This window comes from Lampetra planeri, chromosome 63 (genome assembly GCF_965212315.1).
Source record: "Lampetra planeri chromosome 63, kcLamPlan1.2.h2, whole genome shotgun sequence".
NCBI lineage: Eukaryota > Metazoa > Chordata > Hyperoartia > Petromyzontiformes > Petromyzontidae > Lampetra > Lampetra planeri.
Window position 1 is genome coordinate 1,699,686 of NC_136169.1, and position 12,990 is coordinate 1,712,675.

At 57.8% G+C, this 12,990-nt stretch overlaps 1 protein-coding gene across 1 annotated transcript; it reads right to left on the reverse strand.

Annotated features, from left to right (window-relative positions):
- Positions 1–325: 325 nt before the first annotated feature.
- On the reverse strand, positions 326–12,599 carry LOC144736893 (uncharacterized). The gene is made up of 6 exons (XM_078619558.1): positions 12,411–12,599; positions 10,783–10,935; positions 7,238–7,501; positions 5,754–5,813; positions 4,773–5,024; positions 326–2,650 (listed from the first exon to the last, which is right to left on the reverse strand). The coding sequence occupies exons 1-6, from the start codon at positions 12,448–12,450 to the stop codon at positions 1,704–1,706; spliced, it is 1,716 nt and encodes a 571-aa protein (XP_078475684.1). The 5' UTR covers positions 12,451–12,599; the 3' UTR covers positions 326–1,703.
- Positions 12,600–12,990: the final 391 nt, after the last annotated feature.

The window sequence follows — 12,990 nt, forward strand, 5'->3', positions numbered from 1 at the left end:
CACAGACTCACCACACAGAGAGCCACTCACCACACAGAGCCATAGACTCACCACACAGAGAGCCACAGACTCACCACACAGAGACCCATAGACTCACCACACAGAGACCCATAGACTCACCACACAGACCCATAGACTCACACAGAGACCCATAGACTCACCACACAGAGACCCATAAACTCACCACACAGAGACCCATAGACGCACCACACAGAGACCCATAGACTCACCACACAGAGACCCATAGACTCACAGAGACCCATAGACTCACCACACAGAGACCCATAGCCTCACACAGAGACCCATAGACTCACACAGAGACACATTTCTTGAGAACTGCTTTTCGTTTAGTTTTTGCCCTTCCCACGCACCCTCCCCACGAGCGCGTCCGGCTACGTACGGCGGTGCGAGAGAGCTTCAACTAACGCGACGCGCCGTGCACGAAGTCGACCGCTCAACGCGAGCGAGCCACTTGCCGGGAATCGCCGAGCGTCGAGTTTCAAGCGCACAGCTGTGACGGACGAACCCTCCGTGCTGTTCAGTGGCCGATACGCTCGCCCCCACCCCCACACACACTCCCACCTCGTGCCCTTCCCTCGCTCGGAGGCGGGTAGAGATTGGCGTGCTCGGCCGTAGGCTCTCACCGCCAGATGCGCTCCGCTTTGAAAATCAAACGCACGCATTCACATGAAGACACAGACCACCCGTGTAGCCTGTAACAGACTGTTAAGTGAGCAGCGGCGCTTCTGAAGGCCGGCACGGCACACGAGGGGGTGGGTGGCCAGCACCGCGCCCTTCGTCTCCCCGGCAGGCGATGTTTACTCCACACCGCACCGGGTGCTCGGTTGAGTCGACCTCGGGAAGGCTCAAGGCAGAGACTCGCCACTGCCGTTGGCGGGAATCGAACTCCGTTGGCCGGGTCCGGCGCTCTCTGCACCGGCGCCGCCAAATTGGGTTCCGTACGGAGCCGTCCGTCCGTCCCCGCGACGACCCGCGACCGTCTCCGTCGCCGGCGCAAACCGCAGCGCGGCCGGAGGCGGAGGGAAAAAATATATAAACGTAGATGAACAATAGAAACGAAAAAAAAATTCAGAAAATAAAAATGCCGGGCGGGTTCGTTTGCGCGACGTAAACCCGTAACCCACGAGCCGCCCCGCCGCCCCTCCTGACAGCTGCTCGTTACAGCCGCTCCTCCTGACAGCAAATCCTGACAGCCGCCCTTCCTGACAGCTGCTACGAATCGGGCTCCGTCGCATCGGCCGCTTGCACCGCTGCACTCTGGGAAGCCGCGACGATTATGGGCAGCGTCTGCAGAATCAGCCCGCCAGCGGTGCCCTCCGCCCCCCGCCGCTTCCGCCAGCTCCGCCGCCGCCGCTTCCTGCTCCTGCTGCTGCAGCTGCTGCTGCTCCTGCAGCAGTTGCAGCTGCTGCTCCTGCTGCTGCTGCTGCTGCAGCTGCTGCAGCTGCTGCTCCTGCTGCTGCTGCTGCAGCTGCTGCAGGTGAGCCGCGACCGCGACGTCTTCCACGGGCCCGAAGCGGACGATGCTCAGCGTGGGGGTGGCGGCCCTCACCACGAAGTGTCCGTGCGAAGACACCTCCACCTGCTGCCGCCAGCGCCGCCGCTCCTGCGCCGCCGCCTCGCCGCCGTCGTGGTGGTCGACGCGGACGACTTCTCCAGACGCGAGACGCACCGACGGCGCCTCCTCATCCACCTCCTCCTCCTCCGCCGTGGCGGCCGGGGCAGCGGCGGCGCTCCCCCCGGCCGCCGACGCGAGCAGGCCCATCTCGTGCAGCAGACGCACGGCGCTCGATTGCGACACCCGCCACCGCCGCCTCGTCCTGGCCGTCGGCGCCGACGACGACCTCGCCGGCGCAGTCGCCGCCGTGCGCCATCCGCATGGCGGCCCTCACAATCTCGTCGCTGGGCGGCACCGGCGAGCCCGAGATGACGATCTGCAGCACCTCCTCCTCGGCCACGGCCATCGCCCCCACGCCTGCCTCGTCCACCACGTCACCGTCGCCCAGCGCCAGCTGCTGCTGCTGCTGCTCCTGCTGCTGCTCCCGCTGCTCCATGCCCCCGCCCAGCTGCAGCACGGCGAGCGCCGCGCTCTGCACGGTGCGCGCCACCTCCTCGTGCTGCCGCCGGTGCGAGCGCAGCGAGTCGGCGCGCACGAACGCCGCGCCGCACGCCTCGCAGCCGTGCGGCCGCCGCTGCTGCTGCTGCTGCTGCTGCTTCGAGGGAGTCCGCGCAGGGCTTCCCCGCTCCTCCGAGCGCCGCCCCGAGCGCCGGTGCCGCGGCGAGGCGGCGATGCCGTGAGCGCGGGCGTGCGCCCGCATGGCCGTGCGGCCCTCGCACGCAAAGTCGCAGCCGTGGTAGTCGCAGCGTAGAGGAGGGGCCGTCGTCACCGGGGCCGCCACCGCGGCCGGCGACGGTGCCGGAGCCGGCGCCGGCTTCCCCTCCTGCTGCTGCTGCTGCTCGAGGCGGTGACGCGAACGCTCGTGCGACTTCACGTTGGCCTTCATGGAGCTGCGGTAGTCGCAGTGCTCGCACTTGTAGGGCTTCTCGCCCGAGTGTACGCGCATGTGCCGCTTGAGGTCCGAGTTGATCTTGAACTTGGCGCTGCACAACTGGCAGTGGAAGGGCGAGTCGCCTATACGGGGAAGGGGAGGGGGGCGAGACGCACGTACGGTGGGTGATATTCGAGTGTGTGTGTGTGTGTAGCGGTTAGCGCAAGTAGTCAGGAACAGGTAGGGAATAATAATAATAATAACAATATATTACCGTGACATAATTATTATGTTGAAATATAAAAGTACATTGTGATTATTACTGGTGGCCATACGCGTGCGTCTGAGTGTTGTGTAGAGCGAGGAGCGGTGGTGCAGCGGTTAGCGCTACCCTGCGCTACTTAACCCGGCCACCCGGGTTCGATTCCCGCTGCTGCTGTATATTTGGAGTTTGCGTGTCTCTCTCTCTCATCATCATCACGGTGGCTAGGAGATGTTAACTACCTCGCCTGGTGTGCAGGAGGTGAAATTTTAGTTGTTGGTGCTGCATCTCCATCACCACCCACGCTACTGGGCAGTTGGAGGCAGTCGCCCTCCAACAACAACGGAGGGCGGAGGAGCGACGCTCACAACAACGAGCGGAGCGCCGGGTGGCTAAAGCACAGCAAGTTGGTACAGTAGGGGGCACAGGTGGTGCATCAGCCAGTCATCTCGGTCATCTCGGTCAGTCGACCCGTGGCACCTGCTGGGTCTGCCCCGTGACCTCCTGCCAGCGGGCGTTCGACACTTCACGTGGCCTCAAGGTGCACATAGCCTGGCACAAGCGTCGTGGTGGCGGTTGTTGTACACGTGTGTGTGTGTGTACACGTGTGTGTGTGTGTACACGTGTGTGTGTGTGTACACGTGTGTGTGTGTGTACACGTGTGTGGTCGAGTTCGATTACCGCTCACGGCCAACACCGGCGTCGATTATCCAAACCGGTCCTGGGCCTCCCCTAGGTCGACTCGGCCTCAAACGAGCACCTGGTGTAGCAGTGTGCATTAAACGGCCGGGCGTGGTGTTGGCCACCCACTCCCTCGTGTGCCACAGGGCCGGTAGCCTTCGTAGGTGCTGCTCGCTAACGGCACTTGCCCCTACAGTCTGTTAGAGGCTACACGGGGGATCCCTATCTTTGTTTGGCTTGACCGGGTGACAGAGGTCGCAAACGGGTTTTGATTCCTTACCCGTACCCGGCCGCACCAGGGTCGCAAACGGGTACCCGTACCCGTACCCTACCCGATACCCGGCTACCCGTACCCGGCCGGGTATCGGGTAGGGTACGGGTACCCGATTGCGACCTCTGGGATGAAGCCATGTTGCAGGCGCGGGTGGGTTGATTCTAGGAACTTGAATTGTGAGAAGAGACAAGACGTTGGGAAATGAGTGACAATCACAGGTGACTCACCAGTGACTCACGGCCTACCCGTACCCGGCCGCACCAGGGTAGCCGGGTATCGGGTAGGGTACGGGTATCGGGTACCTGGTGATGGTCATTTCGCAGAGGGGGTTTCGCGGCCCGGGATGACCAAACTGGCGGGGAAACGGTGCCAAAGTGAGGCGGGCAGAAATCGGAGCGTGAAGAGCCGCGGAGACGCGAGAGAAGCGTGAGAAAATGTCGCGCAGAGACGAATCGACGCTCAACGATTGTCCTCCCCCGGGGTACAAAGGGTGACCGGCGGGGGCAGCAAGAAAGAAGGTTGCACTTAGTAGAAGACGAAGACGACGACGATGACGACGCAGCCAGCGACGAGACGGTAAACCGGGCACTGTTTGGACGCCCCTATTGTAGCAGGATCGACAACAACAGCAACATTTGTGGGAAAGAAATGGAAGGAACCGGAGAAAGAGAGAAAGAAACCCGACAGAGAAATGGCAGCAGCAGCAGCAGCGGCTGCGGCGGCGGCAGCAGCGGCAGCAGCAACAGCAGCAACAGCAACAGCAGCAGCAGCAGGACATTCCCTACGACTCAAGCGTGGCTCTCTCCTAAGCTGGCCCTAGGCCTCCACTAGGTGGAATAGGCCTCGAACGAGACGATGGCTCCCCCCCCGCTCCCCCCCCCACCCCCCCCCCCGCACCCCCCCCGCCCCCCCCCCCATCCTTTCCCCGCTCCCCCCCCCCACCCCCCCCCCGCACCCCCCCCATCCTTTCCCCGCACCCCCCCCCCACCCCCACTCCCCCCCCCACCCCCCCCCACCCCCGCCTACTCCCCCCCCACCCCCCCCCCACCTGTGTGTGAGCGCAGGTGCACGACGAGCTGGCTGGCGTTGCGGCTGGCGTAGGGGCAGATCTGGCAGTGGAAGGGCCTCTCCCCGGTGTGCGTGCGCAGGTGCTTGCGCATGCTGCTGCCGTCGGACGAGGAGTAGTCGCAGTCCATGCACTGGTAGGGGCGGCGGCCCGTGTGAGCGCGAGCGTGCAGCTGCAGCTTGTCCCGCCGCGAGAACGCCTTGCCGCAGACGCCGCACTCAAACGGCTTCTCCCCTGTTGCGGGTGTGTGTGTGTGTGTGCGTGTGTGGGTGGGTATATGTGTGTGTGTGCGTGTGCGTGTGGGTGGGTATATGTGTGTGTGTGTGTGCGTGTGTGTGTGCGTGTGTGTGGGTATATGTGTGTGTGTGCGTGTGCGTATGTGTGCGTGTGCGTGCACGTGTGTATGTGTGCACGTGTGTGTGTGCGAGGGATGACAGTGCAGTGGTTAGCGCTACGCCGCGCTACGAACCCGGCGGGCCAACACCGGTGACGATGATCTGAACCGGTCCTGCCCTAGGTCGACTCAGCCTCAAATGAGTACCTGGTGCGGTGTGTAACCATCGCCACTGGGGAGACAAAGGCGGCCGGGCGTGGTGCTGGCCACCCACCCCCTCGTGTGCCGTGCCGGCCTTCATAGCTGCTGCTCGCTAACAGCACTTGCCCCTACAGTCTGTTAAGGCTACACGGGGGATCTTTGTCTTTTGTATCTCTGTGTGTGTAGATGCTGAAGGTGGTGCGCTGGTTCGTGCGCTGCGCTACAAACCAGCCAGAGACTCGGGTTGGATTCCCGCTCGCAAGGGAGCTGCTCACTTTTGATCTCGGAAAGAATCGCGAGCTCACGGGGCCCAATGCAAAATCAACACAGTGGTGGGTGGGTGTGGGGGGGGTAGTGGGGGGGGGGGGTAGTGGGGGGGGGGGCCAGAGTGGGTAGAGAGGGGAGGTTTGAATGCGGCTGTGACTCACCAGTGTGCGTGCGGATGTGTCTTGTGATGTCCTTCGTGTGAGCGGTTTTAAAATTACATCCTGCACACACACAAACACACGCACGCACGCGTGCATCATCGGTAACACCTTCATCGTTAAATCGGTGTCCACTACTGGAAGTCCTCGCTTAACGCGCGGAGTTCACATGACGCGTTTTCGCTGCATTCGGGAACACTTTCTGCGGGCCGCGCCCGTTATAACGGCAAACGCGCACCGTTACAGAGAAATCCGCCTCGTTATAAGCCAGTTTCTGAGCCGTCAATGATTAACTACAGAGACTCGGGTTGCTAATTCTGCATACTGCATAATGCACGGGCATAATATGACTTTGAAACCCCCCCCCCACCTCCAACGCATTTCACAAGTAGTGACTAATCCCATATCTGCATTTCCCATAAATATGCTAAATTCCTCTTGATATGCAAATTCCTTTGTCAAGGCGCTCTTCCCCCTCCAACCCAGCTTAAATATACGCTGCCAAGCTTGGTGGTGTTCATTCAGACGCTGTCTTTCCGACAGACCTGTTCTTCACCTGAGGACGGCTGCTTGCGTTGTGGCCGAAACGTCGTGAGAATTGTATTTTATTATGTTTTATTTTTATTATTTCCCTTTTACGTGACTTTACCGAAAGAACCAAGAAGATTAATTACTTTCTTGAGCGGCGCGGCTGAGCGGTACGATACAGTTCGGTGGTGGCGTACCCTCCGTTATTTGGCCCGCCATGGAATGACTGCGGGCTTATTTGATAGTCCAAGTGAGATTTTACATTTTGCACAACGTATTTTACTTATGCCCTGTCATGCTTATTCATGTACTCATTCATTAATTCGATTGACGCGCCACTTTTCAGGAGGGCAATGCACTTGCGCAAAGGCAAATCCGAAACTCAGCTGACCATTATCCTGCAGCTCCACACACCCACCTGTGGTTTGTGGCGAGTGAAAACACCGCTCTGTAACGCTTCTCTCAGAAGGTGGTGGGGACTGCCCAGAGGTCAGAGGTCCGGTCCACTGAGCTGTATAACTCGTTTTTCAGAAGTGACTCGGCCACAAATGAAGGCACAAATAATTGGCTTTTAATGTCGAAATCTACAGTAGCCAAAAATGCGGAGGGAAAAACCGGAGGAGCCGGAGAAAAATTCACGCGACCACGGGGAGAGAGAGAGAGAGACGCAAACTCCAAATACACAGCAGCAGGCGTCAGGGTCGGGATCGAACCCTCGACCTCCTGCACACCAGGCGAGGTAGTTAACATCTCCTAGCCACCGTGATGATGATGAGAGAGAGACACGCAAACTCCAAATACACAGCAGCAGGCGTCAGGGTCGGGATCGAACCCACGACCTCCTGCATACCAGGCGAGGTAGTTAACATCTCCTAGCCACCGTGGTGACCTCAGCTGTAGCGAGCTGACGGTCTCCAAAAGTTATCAACACAGCCTCAACGACAACAACATCAACGCACCTTGGAATTTGCACTCGTATCTCTTCTCTTTGGTTACTTTCACCTTCCCCGCTGCTCCGACAGCAGCGGCAGCAGTCGCAGCAGCAGCAGCGGCAGCAGTCACAGCAGCAGCAACGGCAGCAGTAGCCTCGGCCTTCATTTTGGGGCTGGAGTTCACGACCTCCAGGCTGTGGACGGGAGAAGGACTCATGCTTGCCTCGGGGCTGATCATCGAAGCGGCGTCGAAGACGCACTCCGTGGACGGCGGGTTCACGTTCGCAGGAGCTGGGGGAAGAAAAAATAAATAAAGTAACAAAAAAAAAAACGAAACGTCACAATGATATTCATGAACGCGTTCGCCAGATTATACCATGCTCCCGGGGAGCAGAGGTCGCAACCGGGTACCCGATACCCGTACCCTACCCGATACCCGGCTACCCGTACCCGACCGGGTACGGGTACGGGTACCCGTTTGCGACCCTGGTGCGGCCGGGTACGGGTAGGCCGTGAGTCACTGGTGAGTCACCGTTTGTCACTCATTTCCCAACGTCTTGTCTCTTCTCACAATTCAAGTTCCTAGAATCAACCCACCCGCGCCTGCAACATGGCTTCATCCCAGAGGTCGCAATCGGGTACCCATACCAGTACCCTACCCGATACCCGGCTGGCTACGGTTATGGCCGGGTACCCGTTTGCGACCCTGGTGCGGCCGGGTACGGGTACGGGTAAGGAATCAAAACCCGTTTGCGACCTCTGCTGGGGAGTAAGACGCACACGCGCGCGATGAAGTTGGACGCCTCCGGTTCGTGTGCACGCGGACGCAGCAGCTGCGTTAACTTTGGTTTAAAATCTGGGGGGGTCAAAGGGGAGCGATGAGGTGCTGGGTTTGATCCCTGGGTCGAGGTGCATGGCTGGCTCTCGTTCTCTCAGGGGCTCCGTAATGGACGTGTCAGAAGCGCCGAGTTCCTTGGGTGTGAATGTTTTCGAAACTAAAAGCGACTGAACAATGTTTTACTTTACCAAGTAAGGCCCACTTAGCTCAAAAGATATTTTTCGGAAACGGGACCTGGCTATCAGAAATGATGAGCTCAACGAAGTGGCTTGTCATGTGGAAATTTCCAGCAGCCAAATACACTAAACGCATATTTATAAATGTGGAGGGAAAAACCAGAGGTCCCGGAGAAAAAATCGACGGGATCACGGGGAGAGAGACACGCAGGCTTCATGGTCAGGATCGAACCCACGACCTCCTGTAGACCAGGCGAGGTAGTTAACATCTCCTAGCCACCGTGATGACCATGAGAGAGAGAGACACGCAAACTCCAAATACACAGCAGCAGGCGTCAGGGTCGGGATCGAGCCCACGACCTCCTGCACACCAGGCGAGGTAGTTAACGTCTCATCACCGTGGCGCCCATCATCATGAAGCTCTAACGATGCTCACGATGATGGCCAAGCAGGACCAACAACTCAGCCGGCGAATCGGAGGTTCCGATGTAACGAGCCCAGGGTCTGGGTGTCTCAATATCTCTCTATTTTAGTCAGCTCCTAACGGCCAGTAAATGAGGGCCTGGATTGGAGCTCCAGGTATGGTTGCTGCATCTCAAAAAGTTGTATAACGGCCACACCGACATCAAATGAGGCAACAAATGCGAAGCGCTGGGTGTATGTCGGAAGGCACATCATTGGCCATGTGTCAGAAACACCGAGGTCCTGGGAAAGCTGCCAGTCGCTCCGAGTTTGAGGCCTGGGACTGGGGTTTGCTCTCCCCTGCCTCTCTGTCCACGTCTCTCACTCTCCCGCTTCATCCCCGTCTCGCTCTCTCGTCTCTCTCGCTCGGGCCTCGACTGATGAACATACGTTCTATCTTCAAGAGTCTAAGTTAAGAAGTGAACATCCTTTGAGTTTTCTGATGAATTGTAGGCTTCAATGTTCATCGCCAGATGGCACCATGTGATAACAAAGGCTATACAGTTTGCATCTATCAGACGAGAACACATTCCCATTAACTCTCCCCTTCATCATCATAAACATCATCATCACGACCACCATAATCACGAGCACCATCACCATCATCATAAATATACGGGTTTGACTCCAACCTCTGGATGCCACTCAGACTGGGATCAAGCCATCGGACACTTGCAAAGTGCAGGTCAACCTCGCGGACGCAACGAAAAATGTTTCTCTGTTCTAGAGTCGCGCGAGAGGCTCCCAACTGCGGGCCGAGGGGTTTGCAGCTCCGCTGGAAGACGGAGCCAGCGGCGAAAACACATTCCTGCGGAGGGAGCTGGTAGGAACGTTGGGTTGCTCGGTCAATGGCCTGCAGGGTCAACGGCGGCGTGGTGTATTCCGCAAATATGGCCGACTGTGAGGGCGGGCACAAGCCGGCGTGAGTAGGTTAAACGTTGAGTTTTATAAGGGCACCACGGGGTGACCAGCCCCTCCCCACCCAGCCCCACCCCCTACCCTCCCCACCCAGCCCCACCCTCTCCACCCAGCCCCTCCCCACCCAGCCCCTCCCCACCCAGCCCCACCCCTCCCACCCCCCCACCGAGCCCCATCCCCCACCCAGCCCCTCCCCACCCTCCCCAACCAGCCCCTCCCTCCCCATCCAGCCCCACCCCTCCCACCCTCCACCCAGCCCCACCCTCTCCACCCAGCCCCTCCCCACCCAGCCCCTCCCCACCCAGCCCCACCCCTCCCACCCCCCCACCGAGCCCCATCCCCCACCCAGCCCCTCCCCACCCAGCCCCTCCCCACCCTCCCTGACCAGCCCCTCCCTCCCCACCCAGCCCCTCCCTGCACGACGGACACAATAATCCCCTGTGGGCTGGTGTAACTAGGAGGTTCCTACCAGTATAAACGTAAGTGCTGTGTACACGCAGCACGGTAGCATCGTGGGATGGTTTTAGAATAACATTCTCACTTCAACCCCATTTCGCGCGCTTTGTTCGCTCTCGAATTAAGTTCATTCCCGCGCTCGCTGTCATCCAGTATTATCTCGAGAAAGCTTTTACAGGCGACTGTTTTACACGAGCCCCAGACGCGCAAGAAAAATAAGCGCCTGTGTTTGTCCAAGTTATAAATTCTAGATTTGAAGCTTTCGTGACTGCAAGGATTCATATTGTTGGGTTTTTTTCGGTAAAGTCACGTAGGTAAAAAATTAAAATTAATAAAAGTAAAATAAATATAAAATAAAAATCACGACGTTTCGGAGGCAACACAAGCCTCCGTCTTCAGGTGGAACCGTCACAGCACGATAGCTGCATCAAGTAAAGAGAAATTCCAAGAGAACAGTCCTTGTATATATACTGGTTGAGGGTGGGAGGAGCCAAGGTAGGCCCTGAATATTATTAATGTGAGGTTCGGTGCGGCTGAAGCACGCGCGATTTTTATTTTATTTTGATTTTACTTTTATAAATTTTAATTTTTTACCCACGTGACTTTACCGAAAAAACCCAACAATATGAATCCTTGCAGCCACGAAAGCTTCAAATCTAGAACGTAGGAATTGTCCGACCCCTCTCTCTACCCAGGGAGCCCCCCCCCCTCCCCACCCTTACTGATGTAGATGTTGCTCTCGGTGTGGAGGGGACATTGGTTCTCTTGCTTGTGAGTGATGAACGCCTCCAGGCTGTGAAACTGATGCCGGCACGTGCCGCAGATGTGGATGTCGCTCCCAGCCACCTCCACCACCACCATGTCCTTGGACACCTCTGGAAATGACAGCAGCAGCAGCAGCAAACAAAACGAAACGTCATTCGACACAGAGCGGCGGGGATGTCACACACCACGTGGTGCTCGTGCCAGGCTCGGTGCACTTTGAAGGCCACGTGAAGTGTGTCCGCACTGCCCGCTGGCGAGGTGGTCGGTCACGGGCAGAGGTCGCAACCGGGTACCCGATACCCGTACCCTACCCGATACCCGGCTACCCGTACCCGGCCGGGTATGGGTACGCGTTTGCGACCCTGGTGCGGCCGGGTACGGGTACGGGTAGGCCGTGAGTCACCGGTGAGTCACCGTTTGTCACTCATTTCCCAACGTCTTGTCTCTTCTCACAATTCAAGTTCCTAGAATCAACCCACCCGCGCCTGCAACATGGCTTCATCCCAGAGGTCGCAATCGGGTACCCGATACCCGTACCCTACCCGATACCCGGCCGGGTAGGGTACGGGTACCCGTTTGCGACCCTGGTGCGGCCGGGTACGGGTAAGGAATCAAAACCCGTTTGCGACCTCTGGTCACGGGGCGGACGCAGGTGTTGACCGACGTGCAAGTTGGTGTCCACAGGTTGGCGTCTAACTCCGTTGCCACCGCTCTGCTTGATGAACCTCGTGTATTTTGATGGTTCAATCTTAATTTTGGAGCTTTCGTGACTGCAGGAATTATTCTTTGGTTCTTTCGGTAAAGTCACGTCTAAAGAGAAAATAATAAATTAAATAATAGCATACGACGTTTCGATTGCAACACAAGCAATCATCATCAGGTATAAATGAAATAGCAACACAAAATCTAACCAGAAAACTATAGACAGACACACAAGCAGACAGATATCACCAAGACACGTAGAGAGAGTAACACATAGGCACAGAGAGGGAGATCGTCTTTGTGGGGTGGCCTTAAATATTTAATATTTACTCTTCACTGGTGCCAATTTGAAACTGACCGCTGGATGATGCGGCTCTAAGATCGCGCGGCAGATCGTGAGCGCCGATCGCAAGGCGTTTGAACTCATGCGCACAATGGCAAACTTTAAACCGACAGAGGCACATCACGGGACCTCCCTTGCCAGGAGCAAAATATAAGAAGATTGTTGTAGCCCTTTCTGGCAATGAAACAGCTGCTTTAAAACACCCTCCACCCTCCACCCCCCGAACCCTTCGCCCCCCCGACCCTCCGCCCCTCCGCCCCCCCCCCGACCCTCCGCACCCCCCCGACCCTCCGCGGTAGTGGTGGCGATGGTGGTGGCGGTGGTGGTGGTAGTGATAGTGGTGGCGGTGGTGGTGGTAGTGGTGGTGATAGTGGTGGTGGTGGCGGTGGTAGTGGTGGTGATGGTGGTGGCAGTGGCGACCACTGCGAGCTCAACGAGGTGGAGATGCTGCTGCTGGTTCCGGGGCCTTGCGAGCATGGATGGCGCCCCAAACAATGAATACGACAACAACCACCACAACCACCACCACCACCTTCACACCTTGACTCTCAAAGTCTTCGCTCGTCTCGGCCACGTTCATCTTGCGCGTCCCACCGCCGCCACCGCCGCCGCCGCTTTGATCTCTAGACGCTGCCGAGCGCTCGGCAAGAGGCTCGCAGTGCGAGACTTTCACCACCACCCACACGGTCAGCCATACGACGAGGGATGAGGGGGGGGGCTGCTGCCGCGTCCCCCTCGCGCGTCACTTTGAACGCGACGTAGAGGGGGGTGTCTGTGCGGCCGCCATGTTTGTAAGGGGGATTGAGGAATAGCGACATGAAATCTAACCAGAAAACCATAGACGGACATATTAGCAGACAGATATCACCAAGATACATAGAGAGAGCAACACAGGTAACAGAGAGAGAGGTGATCGTCTCTGTGGGGTGGCCTTAAATAGACAGAGGAGGGCGGACGCAGAGAGAGGGAGGGGGGTTAGAGAAAAAATTAGCATATTAATGAGTGGTCAACAAAACGTGGTGCTGCGAATGCGATGGCACGGCAAGCAAGCCTGAAAATCAGGAGAAGGACACACTAAAATTAAATAACCTAGTAAAATATCGAAATGTAATGTAATACA